Source organism: Symphalangus syndactylus, chromosome 2 (genome assembly GCF_028878055.3).
Source record: "Symphalangus syndactylus isolate Jambi chromosome 2, NHGRI_mSymSyn1-v2.1_pri, whole genome shotgun sequence".
In the NCBI taxonomy this organism is placed as follows: domain Eukaryota; kingdom Metazoa; phylum Chordata; class Mammalia; order Primates; family Hylobatidae; genus Symphalangus; species Symphalangus syndactylus.
The window spans coordinates 121,551,646-121,570,047 of NC_072424.2; the positions used below are offsets into that span (position 1 = coordinate 121,551,646).

General features: G+C 39.8%; 1 protein-coding gene across 6 annotated transcripts in view; it reads left to right on the forward strand.

The window, feature by feature from the left end:
* Positions 1–18,402, forward strand: part of PHACTR2 (phosphatase and actin regulator 2) — a 295,326-nt gene that overhangs the window by 237,491 nt on the left and 39,433 nt on the right. For all 6 annotated transcript variants that reach the window (XM_055266059.2, XM_055266069.2, XM_055266034.2 and 3 more), the window contains 3 exons: positions 4,038–4,093; positions 9,868–9,929; positions 15,405–15,542. In XM_055266059.2, the coding sequence (XP_055122034.2) occupies positions 4,038–4,093; positions 9,868–9,929; positions 15,405–15,542 (256 nt within the window). The remainder of the gene's footprint in view (positions 1–4,037; positions 4,094–9,867; positions 9,930–15,404; positions 15,543–18,402) is intronic.

The following is an 18,402-nucleotide window of genomic DNA, read 5'->3' on the forward strand; positions in this document are numbered from 1 at the left end:
TGGGAATGCCATGAGGTTCTGCCCTGTGGACTGTGAGACTGCAGAAATATTAGTTGCCTTCAATGGTCTGGCTCCATCCAAGTCAGGTAGCCTTAACCCTCATATCTCAACATCCCCCTTCCAACTTCAAGTAAATGGATCATCTGACATCTCTTCCTGCCTCCAAACATTGTATAGGATTTTTGCTTTTGCCACTGGTGACTTCACAAGTCCCTTTAACTGGCAGTTTTAGTAGAAGTGAGGATTCATTCATACCAGAAGTCTTATTTTTGATGATCAGTTTAAGCACATGTAAGAACTAGTTGTTCTGCTGACTTATCTTACTCTGCATACACAACAGGGTGCATAACTGGGAGAAAGGAACTGTCTAGAATCCCAGAGCAGGATTTGGAGGTGGGGGGAAAATTGTTATCCTTGCTTGGAAGTGATGTAACTGGAGGCAGGATTGGCACGGAGGCTGCCGACCATTTCTCCAGAGGAAGAGTAACCCCTAAGGCACCTCCTTACGGCTGAGTTGTGCAGAAAGGTGTCAGAGACAGCAGCTGTGGCATCTACCAGGGAACCTCGGGGGAGGCTTAGAGGGTCTCTCTGTTCCGTAAACCCCCTTGCGACTCTGGAAGAAATTTGGGAATGTTTACCAGTGGTCTCTCTCGCTCTCGTCTTCTTAATTCAGCCCTAACCTGTGACCATTTCTGGCTTCGGGAAAGAGCCAGCAGAAGCAAGAGGGACTAACGTGATTAATGGTATCGAGCTGGAAAAACCTACAATTCTAAACTTGCCATTTTACCAAGGAAAAACAAGGGGCCCCTCTGAGACCCAGAGAGATTAAGGAAATGTCTCAAGGGCATGCAGTTACCGAGTAGCAGAACCAGAATTAGAATTTCGCTCCTGGGCTCTCTGCCCAATTTTCTTTTGTATACTGTCTCCTGTTTTGTACTTTCTACTCTATGTAAGAGAGTATATGCTTCTAGGTTTTCTGATTGTTTTATTACTCTTGTTTACGTTTTACCATGAAGAAGAATGTAAATCATTGAATAATATTTGCATAAAATAATAATAATGTTGTCATAGTAAGGAGTAAAAAAGTGTGAAGTATCATATACCCACCTCAATAAATGTCAAAGTAGCAGTAAAGAAAATTTTGTAAGTTTTTGTTAAAATCCTAAACAAATGAGGAGTTGTAATCCCAGCACTCTGGGAGGCCAAGGCAGGCAGATCACCTGAGGTCAGGAGTTCGAGACCGGCCTGGCCAACATGGTGAAATACCATCTCTACTAAAAATACAAATATTAGCCAGCCATGATGACTGGCACCTGTAATCCCAGCTACTCAGGAGGCTGAGGCAGGAATTTGGGAGGCGGAGGTTGCAGTGAGCCGAGGTCATACCACTGCATACCAGCCTGGGCAACAGAGTGAGACTCCATCTCAAAAAAAAATTTAAACATAAATTTAAAAAAATATGCTAAATATCTTACTATAGGGAGAAACCCTAAAGTCATTTTCTTTAAAAATAGAAGCAAAGAAAAATTCCTTAACCTTACTGTGCTAAAAGTCGGGTCACAGTTATTTGTGGTGAAGAAAAGGTATAAATTGTAGGAAAGATATACTGTTATTATACATGGTTGTATACCTAGAAAACTCTAAAAACCGCCCCAAAATTGCTATATATAATAACTTCAGCAGGTTTGCTTGATGTAAGATTAACCTATAAAAATCAACATTATATTTATATAACATTGATACATAGAAGAAAATACAATGAAAAAGGGAGATTGCATTCACAGCATAGCAACAACCACATTTTAAATACTTAACTATTCACTTAACTCCAGGCCCAAGAAATCCATTTCCAGAAAATCATAATGGAAGGAATGAAGGAATATATAATTAAAGGGAAAGAGAGTAAACATTTTTATCAATGAAGAAAAATCAGCAGACAAGTTAATCAAATGGTTAACGTTAAGTTTGAAGGACAGTAGAGGTGCTTTATAGAATCAGGGCATAATGGATTCATTCCATAAAATGAAACCTAATAGAAATAAATATCACCTTTTTCAGTGTGGGCCAAAGAAAAACCATCTGCCAACATAAGATGAGAGGCCCGTGGCCACAGCTTGAAAAGATGTTTGGGGCTGTGACAAATTTAATGAAAATCATCATGAATATAGCCATTATGAGAGATGGCTATTCAACATCCAAGTATGGGCTTATCCAGAACTGGCAGAAATACAGTCTATAGGACAAGGCAGGAAAGAGCTCTTGCTTGGTCCCATCTGTAAAACAGAGCTAACTAACCCAAGTGCTTGGGAGGATTAAAGGAGATGATACACTAATGGTTCTTTAGTACCTGGGTCATAGCAAGCACTCAGTAAAATTAAGTTTCTTATTGTTCATTTAAATTATTATACATCAGTTAAACTAGTAAAGCACATTTAAAAATTAAACCCAATGGGCCAAGTGCGGTGGCTCACGCCTGTAATCCCAGCACTTTCGGAGGCTGAGGAGGGCGGATCACGAGGTCAGGAGATCGAGACCATCCTGGCCAACACGGTGAAACCCCGTCTCTACTAAAAATACAAAAAATTAGCTGGGTGTGGTGGCAGGCACCTGTAGTCCCAGCTACTTGGGAGGCTGAGGCAGGAGAATGGCTTGAACCTGGGAGGCGGCGCTTGCAGTGAGCCAAGATCGCGCCACTGCACTCCAGCCTGAGCAACAGAGCGAGACTCCATCTCAAAAAAAAAAAAAAAATTACTACCTTGCTGAATTATTTTAAGGATTCAAGATCATATAAGCTAAGCACCTAGCACAGTACCTGGATTTTTAAAAGTATGACTCAGCTGTAATTATTATTTTTATAATTACCTGTGTGATAAGTGCTTTAATAGATGTATAGTCTGTGTATAAACTGCTGTAAATGAGCAAAGAACCAGGAGCCTTTAATTCTCACTTTCAGGAGAGGCCAAATACGTATCTTCAAGATATTATTTTAATCATCTGTAAGATTTCAGTAGATGGAAAAGGAGAGAAAGACGTTCCAGAGGGAGACACCATAAATAAAAGAAAGATGGCTTATTGTGGGTGTAATAGACAGTATATTGATAATACAGATACGTAGCACAGGATACATGGGGACATGGATGGCAGAAAACCTGGCTGGCATAGACATAGATATTCAACAAGTTCCTTTGTCTGCTCAATTAAGTTAGTTTCAAGGTAGCTCTGATGAAGATCATAGTTTAACAAACATTTTATTGAGATATTTAAAGTATTAATTTCAATTCTTCTTACCATTTCTGTCATAGCCATAAACATATAGAATTAGTAGTACTACTTAATATTAAGATTACCCGGCCAGGCACAGCATCCTATTTTAGACCCTAATGAGCTATATATTAATTAGACTATAAGCTAAGATGTAGCAGAGACCAAAAACTACAGTGGTTCAAACTAGGTATGTGTATTTCTTTTCCACATGACAGTCCCCAGGTAGGTGGGCCATCCAGTATGGGTGGGAGCATGGCTCCTTGAAGTCTGCCTGGCAGCCCCATTCCTTCTGTCTTGCTGCTCTCCCATCCCCTAGATGGTCTCATCTGCATGATCAAAGCTGGCTCACACCATCATGCTGAAGTTCTAGCCTGTGAAAAAAGGAAAGAGAAAGAAGGGAACATGCACCCAGGCATTTTAAGGATGAGAAGGGGAAGTAACAAACATCATTCTGCTCATATCCCATTGCGGAAACTCAGTCACAGCATGATACCTGGCTTCTAGGGAGGCAGAAGTCTGTAGTGAGGTACCTAGCTAACATCCAGGCCGATCTGTTGCTAAAAGGAAGGGAGACTGTGTAATGGGGGTTGGTGAGCAGCCTCAGCCATGATCTGTAGTCTCCAAACTAATGGGAAGGAGACTTTTATTTTGCCGCTTTAAAAATGGATTTTTATTTCTCAAAACATGAAAAATAGAGCTTTGTTGTTTTATTCTGAGTCTCCTACTAGGGTACCTTGTTTTTAACCTGTAATATATCCTTTTTGTCATCATAGGAGGCTGAGCCAGAGGCCCACAACTGAAGAATTAGAGCAAAGAAACATCCTAAAACGTGAGTATTCTATACTATAGAATGATTCCTTGTGTAATCATTAACAAGCTGCCTCTACAGATGATCGATTTATCAGTAAGAAACCATCATATATTCATTTACTCAAGATGGACTGAAATAGTCCATTTATGTCACATTTATATGTAATTGTTTATATTTTGTTTAACTTCTTGAATTTGATATTTGATTTTATGGCTTTGAGCCTTATATCTGCCCCTAGACCAGAGTCATGGTCGTGACAGTTGTGTTTAAGAAAGATAAAATATATTCCATGTATTCTTTCACCCAAATATTAAATAGAAAAAGAAGGCTCTAGTCTTCTTGCAAATAAATGTCAAAGAAAAGGCCAAAAGAATCCACAAAGAAACAAATCGAACATTCCTGTATTATTATTAATAATACAGTTTTTTGCTAGTTTAACAAATGGCTCAATTCAAAACAAAATTTTCAATCCATTGCATTTTCCTGTTATGATAACTCGGCTTCCTTCTTGAGTTGTTTATAATTTCTCAGCACTAAAACGTTCTCCATTCATTTTCCTACTTTATTTTCCCATTCTGTTTTTCCCTCTATTCTCTTTGACTTTAGTTTTTACTCATCCCTGCAGTAGAATTTATTGGAGTTAGTATGTTAAAGCTATAAAGCTAATAGAAATACAGTTTGCCATGCTACTGTGTGTCAATGTGGTCAAGCACTGCAATGAGTTAAGAAACGGACATTTTTAAATTGAGCCTAGCTGTAGTTTTATATATTGTTAACCCAGTTTCAAGAGATCTTTTTATTGTATGAAATATCAAAGAACAGGGATGGGTAAAACTCCGGATAGTACTGCAATGGTAGTGACCCATGGTGTGGGGGAAATCCTTGTCAGCCAGGCTTTTCGAGTTATCTTGGCCTGCTAGAAGACCCCTCCTCTCCAATCTAAGATACTTTCTTTCCTTGAGGGAAGAAAGATTTTAGTAGCATATTGTATTACAGTTGTTAGTACGAAATCAATTCAACAATGAATATGAACTACCATCCAGTGAGAGGAACTACCATCCACCCAGTCTATGGGATCACTTTCTTTGGAATGCTTTTTTCTGGCTTTTTTTTGAACATAACTAGAATACAGCTCCAGGAAGGACTTAAGTGGCTACTAATGTATAGAAGAGCCAACTTGGAGGAGGAAAAATTCACGGCTAGAAAAGAAGGAAAATTTTGTGTTTTTGCTTTGCTGAGGAAGAGTAAAAGCAGCATCTAATTTTGACAACAAAACAAACCAAAAAGGTTCATTGCTTTTCATGATAGGTTCCTGGGAAATACTTGCTGAATTAAGTTTTAAGCATGCTCAAATGCAGACCCTAAGCTCCTAAAAAACACAGAGATTATATCTTACTGCATGCCTGATCAAATACCTAGAAGAAAAAAGGAAGAGCACATTTTGGGTAATTCTTTCTTGATCCTGTGAGATAAATAGTGCCAAACCACAGTGGAGTTTGGTTATCTGAGGAACTGTTTCATAGATCTAGAAACTTATCGCGCGTTGATCTTAAGTGCTGCATTGGCCTTTATATCCCGTTTTCCTGGAGGTTTGGGAAAGAGTGATTTGATTCCAGCCCTTTTTTTCCTTCCTTCTAAGTTCACCTAAGCATGTTTATTTCTGGAAACAGAGGCATATTTCCAGCCTGGAGAGGCTGATAACTGGCTTATGATTTCCTGACCCACTATTGTACAGCCAAGAGAGACAGAAGAAAACTGGGAGAGGTCATCTTTCCCTGAGCAGTCACAGGAAACTGAATGGCCTAACTTACAAACACTCTACTCAGCCCGTTTGCCTCTTGGTTCTTCCACATAGATTGTTCTTGTTCGTTTGTTTGTATGTTTCATCCCCAGCTTTTGTTCAAGAACAGTAGAAAAGTATGTGATACAGTGTGGTTTTTAAGGATGTTTACTTTAACTAGGTCATCTTTTTTTTTTTTTTTTTCTGAGATGGAGCCTCACTCTGTTGCCCAGGCTGGAGGGCAGTGGCACGATCTCGGCTCACTGCAACCTCCACCTCCTGGGTTCAAGTGATTTTCCTGCCTCAGCCGCCCTGAGTAGCTGGGACTACAGGTGCACATCACCATGCCTGGCTAATTTTTGTATTTTTAGTAGAGGCGGGGTTTTGCTATGTTGGCTAGGCTGGTCTCGAACTCCTGACCTCATGATTCACCCGCCGCGGCCTCCCAAAGTGCTGGAATTACGGGTGTAAGCCACCGTGCCCGGCCCTAACTAGGGCATCTTTTCTGGCAAACTAGAAAACTAATTCACAGAATAAAACATTCAACAATTTTTAGAGCCTATCATTAGTTCAATAAACATGAGTCAGATGCCAATAAATGTCATTAGTTTTCACTGGTGACCACAGGACAAATTATATTTCTTAGTGTCAATTCACCATGCCAGTCCTTACTTGATGTCTTTCCTAATTATTTTGGTGATACTAGAGCTTTTTAAAAAGACATATTACATATATGTATTTATATTATATTATATTATATTTAGTTATTCATTTTAGAACCAGTTCCTAAAAACTGATAAAATAGAAAGCAACTTTTGGTACTTAAAAGGCCAACTTTTGCTAATCAAGAAAGGTTATGTATTTAGCTGAGAATGTAATTCTAGCTATGTCTTCTATAGAGAAAAATGAATTAGGCCATTGAGTTCTGCATATATTTTTCCCCAACATTTTATTATGAAAATTTTTAAACATGAAGAAAAGTTGAAGGCATTTTACAGTAAATCCGCATATATCTACCATCTATAGTCTGTCATTAACATCTTGCTTTATGACATATCTATGCATCTGTTGATCCAACTTTTTTTAGTGCACTTTAAGTTTGTGTGTGTTTTTTCATTTGCTAAAAACACCCTCATGAGGCCAGGTAAGGTGGCTTATGCCTGTAATCCCAAAGCTTTGTGAGGCCAAGGCAGGAGAATTGCTTGAGGCCAGGAGTTTGAGACCAGCGTGGGCAACATAGTGAGATCTCATCTCCACCACAAATTGAAAAAAACAAAACATTTACATGGAAACATGTAAAAAGCAAAAAGGAAAACAAATCCACAAAAAATTTTGGCTTTTTGAACCCATTTTATCTGAATTAACAACTCAAGAAGATAATACTCCAATTGCTGGTATTTTTGTACTTTTCTTTCTTCTTTTAGCTCATCCACAAAATTCTCTGGGTAACATTGCTCGCCAGGCGGGTTTCCTGTGGTGCTTGCTGCTGTTTAACCACATGTATTATTTGTTTTTTTATCGGAAATGCTTCCTGCGGGTCGTCTGAAATGTTTGTCCCTCTCTGCTCTGATGAGAGTCACTGAGAGCAAGATTTGTCAATGAACCACGTCACTTCCTTCATGAATATCTCGCCAGCCTGTTTAAATTGACCAGAAAGATTTGCATCCTACTTTATAATTAGTCCTCTAGTGAATCAAAAAATGAAGGAAGCATACAAAAAACTTGGTGAATTTTCAAATACTAAGGTTAAGGTTTAAACTTGACTCTATGAGAGATTTTACAATGACTGTTTAATAAGATTCAGAGAAGCTGTCATGGTAGCTCATGCTGGTAATCCCAGCTACTTGGGATGCTGAGGCGGGAGGATCACTTGAGTCCTGGAGATCAAGACAAGCTTGGGCAACATAGGGACAGCCTATCTCTACAAGATAAAAGTAAAGATTCAGAGGAACAGTCATATTGGCTTCCCTCTACCTCTCACCCTCGTCCTCTAACTTCACTAAAGGTACAATTTTGAACATGGAAAACTTAAAGAAGTCAGTTTCTGATGTCAAAAATGAATTCAGTTCCCTAACTGCATTTGGCCCTTCTCTTTTTAGACATTACTGTTACCTGGTAGCACTAGTTGAACAATATGCTTAATAAGGCAAAACTTTCAAATATTCCCTTCAAGGAAATGTCATTTTTGCGTATTTAATGAAGACTGAAGCATTTGTTAGCTTTGGGATGTATTATATCCAATTTTTTAATCTTTGAAAAATACCTTAAAAATATAGCATAAATACTGTATAGGAAGAATTGACAAAAATGTTCTAAGAATTATATTTTTCTTTTTATTAATAATGTCATCAATATCACTAACAATATTATCAATTTTTATCAACAATATCAACAATTTTATTTTCACTATCGTGTCACCTTGTAAAGCTCTGGTTTGAATCACAGGAACCACAGTGTGGCATTTGTTTATTATGTATTTTGACAATTCACAAGCTTTATCCAATTCATATGAGGTAATTCTTTGAACCTAAGTATGCATTTTTAAGGATATGAAAGGATATATATTTTGTGAAGCAATTAAAAAGCTACAGTACTTTCATAGGAAGAAATTTAAATTATAACTAAATTTGTTTGACTGGCACAAAATGAAAGGATATTAACTCATTGTTTCTTGTCTTGTGGGTGATTACAGTTTACGTCCACTCTTTGTCTAATCATCTTCTTTCTTATGCATTAAAGTTATTATTTCAGAAGAACATAGAAACTTTTCCCTGTTCAGAGAAGGAAAACTGATAGAGAATTTAGCCTGTTCAACTAACAAATACAGATGTTGCAAATATTGAATACTGATATGTTATTCACAGTAAAAATAGTCTTAGTTGTAAGAAGTCTATTTGAATTTTAAAATAAATATATTTCATACCTGTCATGGATTAAAAAAAAATTTTTTTAATTGAACCCGGGAAGCGGAGGTTGCGGTGAGCCAAGGTCGCACCACTGCACTCTAGCCTGGGTGACAGGGCGAGACTCCGTCTCAAAAAATAAAATAAAAATAAAAATAAATAAATAAACAAATAGAAGTTTTCCTTTTCCAACCTTTTGGTCAAGGCTTTATACAGTGTTATTTTCCTTCAAAAGAGTTCATAATAGCACTTTCTAAAACATAATCTTTCATAAGCATCGGTATCCAAGAAGCAAAATGTATGCTCACTGATCGAACAGATGATTAGCTAAACGAAGCAACAGAGAGAAGTTCCTCAAGTAAGCAACAATCAGCAAAACCTGAAGGGGTGTTTATTTCTTTAAAAATTTTGAACATTTTTCTTTAAATCCCATCTGTTGGGCAGCATAAAATCGTACTACTTGGTGAATCACTAGAGAACGAGAAGACTTTGGAAAGGCAAAGTCACAAGAAAATAAATAATTTCCACCCAGAGTACATCATAACCTCATTTAGAACATTCTGGTTTGAAAGCAAAGTCCAAGGAAATGCTTACATTCTGCTTCTATGGAAACCAAGGAAGACAAATCAAATATTTTGGTTGGATTTGAGTGGAAATCAGCAGCTCAGACATGCATCGGATGGTTCTAATTTGCTCTTTTAATGTGTCTCAGATTTTCACATGAAGGCCAGATCCAGAAGTAAATTTTTATCTGAATTCTGGTAAATTGTGCTTATAAGCCCATGAGATGATCAGCAATAGAGGGCTTTCATTAGAATATGGGCACTCCTGTGGTTTTTTTAAGAATACAACAAGACATCAGGAAGCAAAAACGTTTAAAATTAGTAAAGCAAACCAGTCCTACAAAAAAAGCATGTGTGTGTGTGTGTGTGTGTGTGTGTATATAAGATGATCAACCTTTCTACAAAATATTTTGACAACTTTTTAACAATGTTGGTGGTGTGTTTGATCATTATTTGTTAGTCACATGATTGTGGCCTGATACACTTTTCTGATTATAAAATCATCTATAGTAACTGTCATCATGACTTTCCTCCTTTAATAAACAGAAAAGAATGAAGAAGAGGAACAAGAAGCAAAAATGGAACTTAAACGCAGACTCAGCAGAAAGGTAATGAAATCGTGACTATTAATGAGCATATGTGTTTTGAGATATACTTTTTAAAAAAAAATACTAATCCTCTTTGTATGTGTAAATCAGATGTTTAGAAATAATTATTCCTATTAGTCTATAATCATAGACATCAAAATCACAAGCCTGGGCAACATGGTGAAACCCTATCTCTACAAAAAATACAAAAATTAGCCGGCATGGTGGCACATGCCTGTAGTTCCAGCTACTCAGGAGGCTGAGGTGGGAAGATTGCTTCAGCTCGGGAGGCGGAGGTTGCTGTGACCTGGTATCGTGCCACTGCACTCCAGGCTGGGAGACAGAATGAGACCCTGCCTCAAAAAAAATAAAATAAAATGAAACAAATCAATATAATGCACATGCTATGAATGATGTTTATAATTGCATGTTGTGCTAATTTTGAAAAATTAACAAGGGTTTTAAATTGCATTTACTCTGTGAAAATATGTACTCTGTGTGAAAATTTTTAAAGATACAAAAAAAGAAAAAAATAAAATCATATCTTTCATTCAGAGACAGCCATTACTAACATTTCAATGCATGTATTTCCATTTTAAAAAATTGTTTTGAGTCAGATGCAATGGCACGCACCTGTAGTCCCAGCTACTTGGAAGCTGAGGCAGGAGGATTGCTTGAGCCCAGGAGGTCAAGACCAGCCTGGACACCATAGTGAGACCTTGTTTCAAAAAAAAAAGAATTAATTAAAAATTAATCTCGCTTGATTAGAACAATGAAAAAAAAAAGAAAAAAGAAGTGAAAAAAAGTTTTTAATTATGATAAAAATTATTTCTTAAAATGCTCACACTTTCCATTTAGTGTTGGAAATATTAAACAAGTAAGTATTTTGTTACTCCTGAAGATTTCCCACTATTCCACATCACAGCTAAGTAAGTAATTTATTAAGGGAACTTGATCATCCAGCCTGCCTGCTACAGTGCTACCCAGATTGACAAATGTCTTACCTCCCAAACTCAGACAATTGTTGCCACTTATTTATGAATATATAAATCTGATGTTAGGGCCATCACTTTTTTCTGTGTTAAAAAAAGTAATAGCCTTTGGAAAAATCAAGCACCATCAGAGTTTATATTTCATTTTAAATCCTTCTAATCATTCTTCAGGCATACCTTATGCACCTAAAAATGGATAAAGTGACTAAAATGTGACATCTTCATGAAGTGTGACCTGACCCACATTTTTGTGGGCTGGCCAGGGAGTCTTCAACAAAAGCATTCTAAGGCAGATGGAGGCAATGCTTCATTCCCACAGAAAAGCTATGGGACTATGTTGAAAGTGTTTGGTTCTGTTTTTCAAGGAAAAACATCCTTAATTTATCCATTGTATTAGTCCATTTTCACACTGCTGATAAAGACACACCTGAGACTGGGAAGAAAAAGAGATTTAATTGGACTTATAGTTCCACATGGCTGGGGAGGCCTCAGAATCATGGCGGGAGGCAAAAGGCACTTCTAACATGGTGGCAGCAAAAGAAAATGAGGAGGAAGCAAAATTGGAAACCCCTGATAAACACATCAGATCTTGTGAGACTTTCTGACTATCACGAGAATAGAATGGGAAAGACCGAGCCCCATGATTCAATTACCTCCTCCTGGGTCCCTCCCAGAACACGTGGGAATTCTGGGAGATACAATTCAAGTTGAGATTTGGGTGGGGACACAGCCAAACCATATCATTCTGCCCCTGGCCCCTCCAAATCTCACATCCTCACATTTCAAAACCAATCATGCCTTCCCAACAGTTCACCAAAGTCTTAACTCATTTCGGCATTAACCCCAAAGTCCACAGTCCAAAGTCTCATCTGAGACAAGGCAAATCCCTTCCACCCATGAGCTTGTAAAATCAAAAGCAAGCTAGTTACTTCCTAGATAAAATGGGGGTACAGGTATTGGGTAAATACAGCTGTTCCAAATGGGAGATATTGGCCAAAACAAAGGGGTTGCAGGGCCCATGGCAAGTCTGAAATCCAGTGGGGCAGCCAAATTTTAAAGCTCCAAAATTATCTCCTTTGAATCCAGGTCTCACATCCAGGTCACACTGATGCAAGAGGTGGATTCCCATGGTCTTGGGCAGCTCAGCCTCTGTGGCTTTGCAGGGTATAGCCTCCCTCTTGGCTGCTTTCACAGGCTAGTGTTGAATGTCTGCAGCTTTTCTAGACACATGGTGCATGCTGTTGGTGGATCTACCATTCTGGGGTCTGGAGGACAGTGACCCTCTTTGCACAGCTCCACTAGGCAGTGCCCCAGTAGGGACTCTGTGTAGGGGTTCCAACCGCACATTTCCCTTCTGCACTGCCCTAGCAAAGGTTCTCCATTAGGCACCCCCCCACCCCTGCCCATGAAAAACTTCAGCCTGGGCATCTAGGCAGAGGTTCCCAAACCTCAATTTCTGACTTCTGTTCACCCGCAAGCTCAGCACCATATGGAAGCTGCCAAGGCTAGGGGCTTCCACTCTCTGAAGCCACAGCCCAAGCTCTACATTTGCCCCTTTCAGCCACAGCTGGAGTGGCTCGGGCACAGGGCACCAAGTCCCTAAGCTGCACACAGCACAGGGACCCTGGGCCCTGCCCACAAAACCACTTTTTCTTCCTGGGCCTTCAGGCCTGTGATGGGAGGAGCTGTCATGAAGGTCTCTGACATGGCCTGGAGACATTTTCCCCATGGTCTTGAGGATTAATATTAGCCTCCTTCCTACTTATGAAAATTTCTGCAGCCAGCTTAATTTCTCCTCAAAAAATGGGTTCTTTTCTACTGCATCTTCAGGCTGCAAATTTTCTGAACTTTTATGCTTTGTTTCCCTTTTAAAACGGAATGCTTTTAACAGCACCCAAGTCACCTTTTGAATGCTTTGCTGCTTAGAAATTTCTTCTGCCAGATACCCTAAATCTCTCTCAAGTTCAAAGTTCCACAAATCTCTAGGGCAGGGGCAAAATGCTGCCATTCTCTTTGCTAAAATATAATAAGAGTCACCTTTGCTCCAATTCCCAACAAGTTCCTCATCTCTATCTGAGAACACCTCAGCCTGGACCTTATTGTCCCTACTGCTATCAGCATTTTTGTCAAAGCCATTCAACAAGTCTCTAGGAAGTTCCAAACTTTCCCACATTTCCTATCATCTTCTGAGCCTTCCAAACTGTTCCAACATCTGCCTGTTACCCAGTTCCAAAGTTGATTCCACATTTTTGGGTATCTTTTCAGGAACATCCCACTCCTGGTACCAATTTACTGTATTAATCTGTTTTCATGATGCTGATAAAGGCATACCCTAGACTGGGAAGAAAAAGAGGTGTAATTGGACTTACAGTCCCACATGGCTGGGGAGGCCTCAGAATCCTAAAAGGAGGCAAAGGCATTTCTTACATGGTGGCAGCAAGATAAAATGAGGAGAAAGCAAAAGCAGAAACCCCTGATAAACCCATCAGATCTCATGAGACTCATTCACTATCACGAGAATAGCATGGGAAAGACCAGCCCCCATGATTCAATTACCTCCCCCTGGGTCCCTCCCGCAACATGTGGGAATTCTGGAGATACAATTCAAGTTGAGATTTGGGGGAGGACACAGCCAAACAATATCATTTTTTTCTCAAAACTCATAAATGTCAAATAATGATCAAACTGAAAGACTTTATTGACTCAGTTTCTAGGAATGACTCTAGTCTTCAATGGCCCTTAAGTTCCATCTGTAGACAATCAATCACCCCTCCTCATTGCCCTGGGCACAGTCTTGTGATACAAATCATCTTTCTCAATCCAGCTGGGCCCCTCCATGAGGCAGCAGTGCCTGCCCTTACCCTCTGCACCCACTTGCCTCCACCATACACAGCTCCATGCTGTAGGTGCAGGTCAGCCCGTAGCACTGGTAGCTGCCCCATGACTAGGACAGTCCTGAGGACAAGACGGGATGGAGAATTTCTAACCTATGTTGCCATTGGTCGCTTTCCTTCTAGCCAGTTCTTAGGAGAAGGGTTTCTTCTCTACCTCCTTATTTCCACTTGCCCCAAAGTGGCAGCAAAAAGCTAGCAACATAGATTGGACAGCAACTAGACTATAACAGATCACTTAGATTATTCTCTCTCTTGTCCCTTGCCTACCATGGCTCTATGAAGATAGAGGGAGCCATAGTTGGCACATCTCTGTCAAGTGGGCTCAGGGTATGGGCCGAGGCCTTCTAAAAGTCCTTGAGTGCTTTGAATATTAGAGTATTGGCTTAGTTCAGAAGGAAACTGAGGCCCAGGAAAGGGCTGTTAATGACTACAGAATGTAGACCCAGTGCAAAATAAGGAATATCTCTGGACAGGTGTTGTGGCTTATTCCTGTAACCCCAGCACTTTGGGAGGCTGAGATGGGAGAATCGCTTGATCCCGAGAGTTCAAGACCAGCCTGAGCAGCATAGAGAGACCCCCCCCCACCACACTCTGTTTAAATAAAAAAAAAATAAGCAATATCTCCAGAAAGGACCACTTAGATGATGGGTAGCCTGGCTTTATACAGAGTATATATACGAGAGGAAATATATGAAAATGCACCCTATGGCTACAATTGAGGTCTAAGTCTACCTCTCTAGAGATAACTGTGATACCGCCCAACTAAGAAAGACCAAAATGGGAGTGAACCTCTGTAGCAGAGAGTAGATAATGCCTGTTTACCAGGGGGCCAGCTTTCTTTCACCTGTCAGAATCTTATTCTTCTGTCTGAGAAAGGACCCAGAGAGAAAAGCAATATAATTAAAAATCTGAATTTGACAAAGATCACAAGGAGGAACTGAAGTTGTTAGAAGTATCTTAAAGGTTGGAGTTGATTTTAAGCAGTGATAGCCTCAAGGAAGTACAGTTCTCCATCAACTCTCCCCTCCCCATTCCTGTACATTGGTTTTTCTGGCCAAGGGCATGTGTCCGATTGGGGTCTTGTCCTTGTTGTGAATATCTTAAGGACAGCTGTGCTGTAGGCGCACCCTTTATTGGACCCTTTCTATGTCATAACTTTGTACATTTCTGAGTGTATGGGCTTAATATTTATAGGAACAGGTTTTTATTCCCATTTCTAAAAATTCCATGGCTTTTGCCTTCATAATTCAATCACCAAACCAGCCATTCTGTATCTGGGTTACTATTGTGTCTGTGCATTGCGTGTTCCTTGCGTCAGGGATGATAGACCTTTATCACAGTGCCAGGCAAGTTGGGGAAAATAGCATAATGCAGGTGGTTGCCAAAGGCTGTGACCTATCTAAAATGATGATTTTTTTATAGTCTCAAAAATTAGGGCACATGGCTTTCTAGTTCTCATTAGAAATTCCCAAGATGCTGTTGCCTTTTTTTTTGATGCCTGAAAGTGACCTTATTTAACCATAACTTTGAAGTGTTCTCTATAGAAAACTTGCCACCGTGAGGCTGTAAGTGGTTTACTGAACTCTGCCTTTTTCCTTGTCCTCCTGCAGCTCAGCCTGAGACCCACAGTGGCAGAGCTACAAGCTCGAAGGATCCTGCGATTTAACGAGTACGTAGAAGTCACGGATTCTCCTGACTATGACCGCCGAGCAGACAAGCCCTGGGCCAGGTTAACACCTGCAGACAAGGCAAGAATCCCAGTGGATTTTGTGTTGATTGTATTGCTTTTCTGGAAGCTCCAATATCCACATCCCCCCGACTTAAGTCATCCTAGGGGACGAGATCTTACCAAATATTACAACGGTTTTCTGCCTCTGATTATTTAAGCCACTTAAGTGATACATTTAGTGATATCAACGTAGTTCTTTCAACTAAGTCTCAGAGAAAAGTAGTTATTTACCATATAACCTACCTGCTTTCATACCTGGATGGGGAGGGCTTTCTCACATACAGGATTTATCCTTACTCTTAGAAAATATAACTTATACAACTTATCATTTTAAAGGGATATGTTAACAATAGAAAGGTTTGATCTTCGTCGAGACTGGCACACTTTTAATAGAAATGACAAGACAGCAAATAGTTTAGGCTATGTGGGCCATACAGTCTTTGTTGCAACTGCCCAGTTCTGCCATTGTAGCATGAAAACAGCCACACACAATGTGTAATTGAATGGATATGTGTATGTTCCAATAAAACTTTTTCTACAAAAACAGATGGTGGGCCAAATTTGGCCTGCAGGTCAGCCTTACCAACCCCTTATCTAAAGCATTGCACACAATTCCTGAAAAATGAGATATACAGTGGGTTCTATCAATGTAGAAAGACTTTTATCTTATTAGTACCATGGTTCCATAGGCAAAGATTCGTGTCAACCATTTGTTTTTAAATTATTCTAATTTTTCTCTCTTGGCAAAATCTGGTATTGAATAAATTCATGCTATACCCAGTTTTCTTTTTTAATCGTAAGTACTTTTGCTTAAACGTGCCACATCTTAATGCTAAAACTAGGCATTTAATCGTGCTCTGTGCTGACCCTTTTTAATAGGAAGCTTCATTATTTAAAATACCTACTATGCATCAAGCACATACTGGAGATACAGATTCGGAAATCCTTAGCTCATAAGTAGAAATGAAAAGTAAGAAGGAGTAAGATCACAAAGGAAGAATGTTCAGAACAAGAATAGAAGAGAAGGAGGCTGAGAAAAGCACTTCAGGGATGTTTTAGGAAGAAGGAGCAGAAGAATGTCCGTGAAGTGGGGAAAGAGGAGAAGCTGGTAGCCCAGCAGCTTGGAAGGACTGTGTCAGGGAGGACGGCCATGTGTGTGCAGTGACATGGTGAGAGGGAGCATTTTGGTGGCCTGATGGGTGGAAGCCTGTGGTGGAGACAACAAGGATCAAACACAATCCTGAGAATTTGGGCTCTGAAGTATGATGAGGCAGTCATTCAACGTATGGCTGGTGATCGTGAAGGTTATTAAGCTTGGGTGTGTAAATTTGGAAAATGAGAAAAGGTGTCAAGGGAGTGATTTTTTTTTTTAATTTATGGGAAATACTTGAACAATTTTTTGTGCGGTGAAAAGGTCAAAAGAAAGGGAGAGGTTGAACATACAGGCGGAAAAGTCAGTAACTGATAGCGTGGGAAAAATCATTGGAGTAGCAGGTCAGTACTTATGTGGAAGAGGCAAGGAGCAGACCCTTGAAGACGGAGGGAGAGCACAGGCTGAGGAAGCTAGGAAGTCATACCTCATTGTGCTTTTACTTTGCCTCTGGCTCATTATGAATGAGATTGAACATATTTTCATATGCCTATTGGGCATTTGGATTCCACTCCACTTAAGTGCCTTTTGCCCATTTTCTTTTGTGTTGTCAATTTTTTCTGATTCATAGGAGTTCTTCATATATTCCAGTTACATACATCGCAAATATTGATTTAACAAGATTCTTTTTTTTTTTTTTTTTTTTTTTTTTTTTTTTGAGACGGAGTCTTGCTGTGTCACCCAGGCTGGAGTGCTGTGGCTCGATCTCGGCTCACTGCAAGCTCCACCTCCTGGGCTCACGCCATTTTCCTGCTTCAGCCTCCCAAGTAGCTGGGACTACAGGTGCTCGCCACCACACCCGGCTATTTTTTTTTTTTTAATATTTTTAGTAGAGACGGGGTTTCACCGTGTTAGCCAGGATGGTCTTGATCTCCTGACATTGTGATCCGCCCGTCTCGGCCTCCCAAAGTGCTGGGATTACAGGCGTGAACCATGGCACCTGGCCAACAAGATTCTTAAACTTATTACAGTTGAATTTATCAACCTTTTTCTTTATGGCTTATGATTTTGTTTCTGGTTTTAAAAATTCTTTGCATACCAAAATGATAGATATATTCTCATATACTGTCTTCTAAATTGTTTATAATTTTGCTTTTCGTATTTAACTTTTTTGTTTACCTGGAGTTGTTTTTTTGGGGAAGATATAAGATATGCTTTCAGTTTGCTTGGTCATCTGTATTATATGTTTGTTTTCTATGTCATTATTTGCTCTTTTCTCTTCTTCCTCCTGATTTTTTGGGCTTTATTGGCTGTTCTGTTCTAACCTAAGATAGACTCTCCAGATCATTAATTTTCATCCTTCCTTGCTTTCTGATACAAGCACTGAAAGTTAGAAATGCCTCTGTGTGTCAGTGATTTGCAACCTTGGCTACACATTGGAATCACCTATAGTTCTTTAAGAATGTGGATGTCTGGGCCAGGCGCGGTGGCTCACGCTTGTAATCCCAGCACTTTGGGAGGCCGAGGCGGGCAGATCATGAGGTCAGGAGATCGAGACCACGGTGAAACCCCGTCTCTACTAAAAATACAAAAAATTAGCCGGGCGTGGTGGCGGGCGCCTGTAGTCCTAGCTACTTGGGAGGCTGAGGCAGGAGAATGGCGTGAACCCGGGAGGCGGAGCTTGCAGTGAGCTGAGATCGCGCCACTGCACTCCAGCCTGGGTGACAAAGCAAGACTCTGTCTCAAAAAAAAAAAAAAAAAGAATGTGGATGTCTGGGTCCCATCTCCA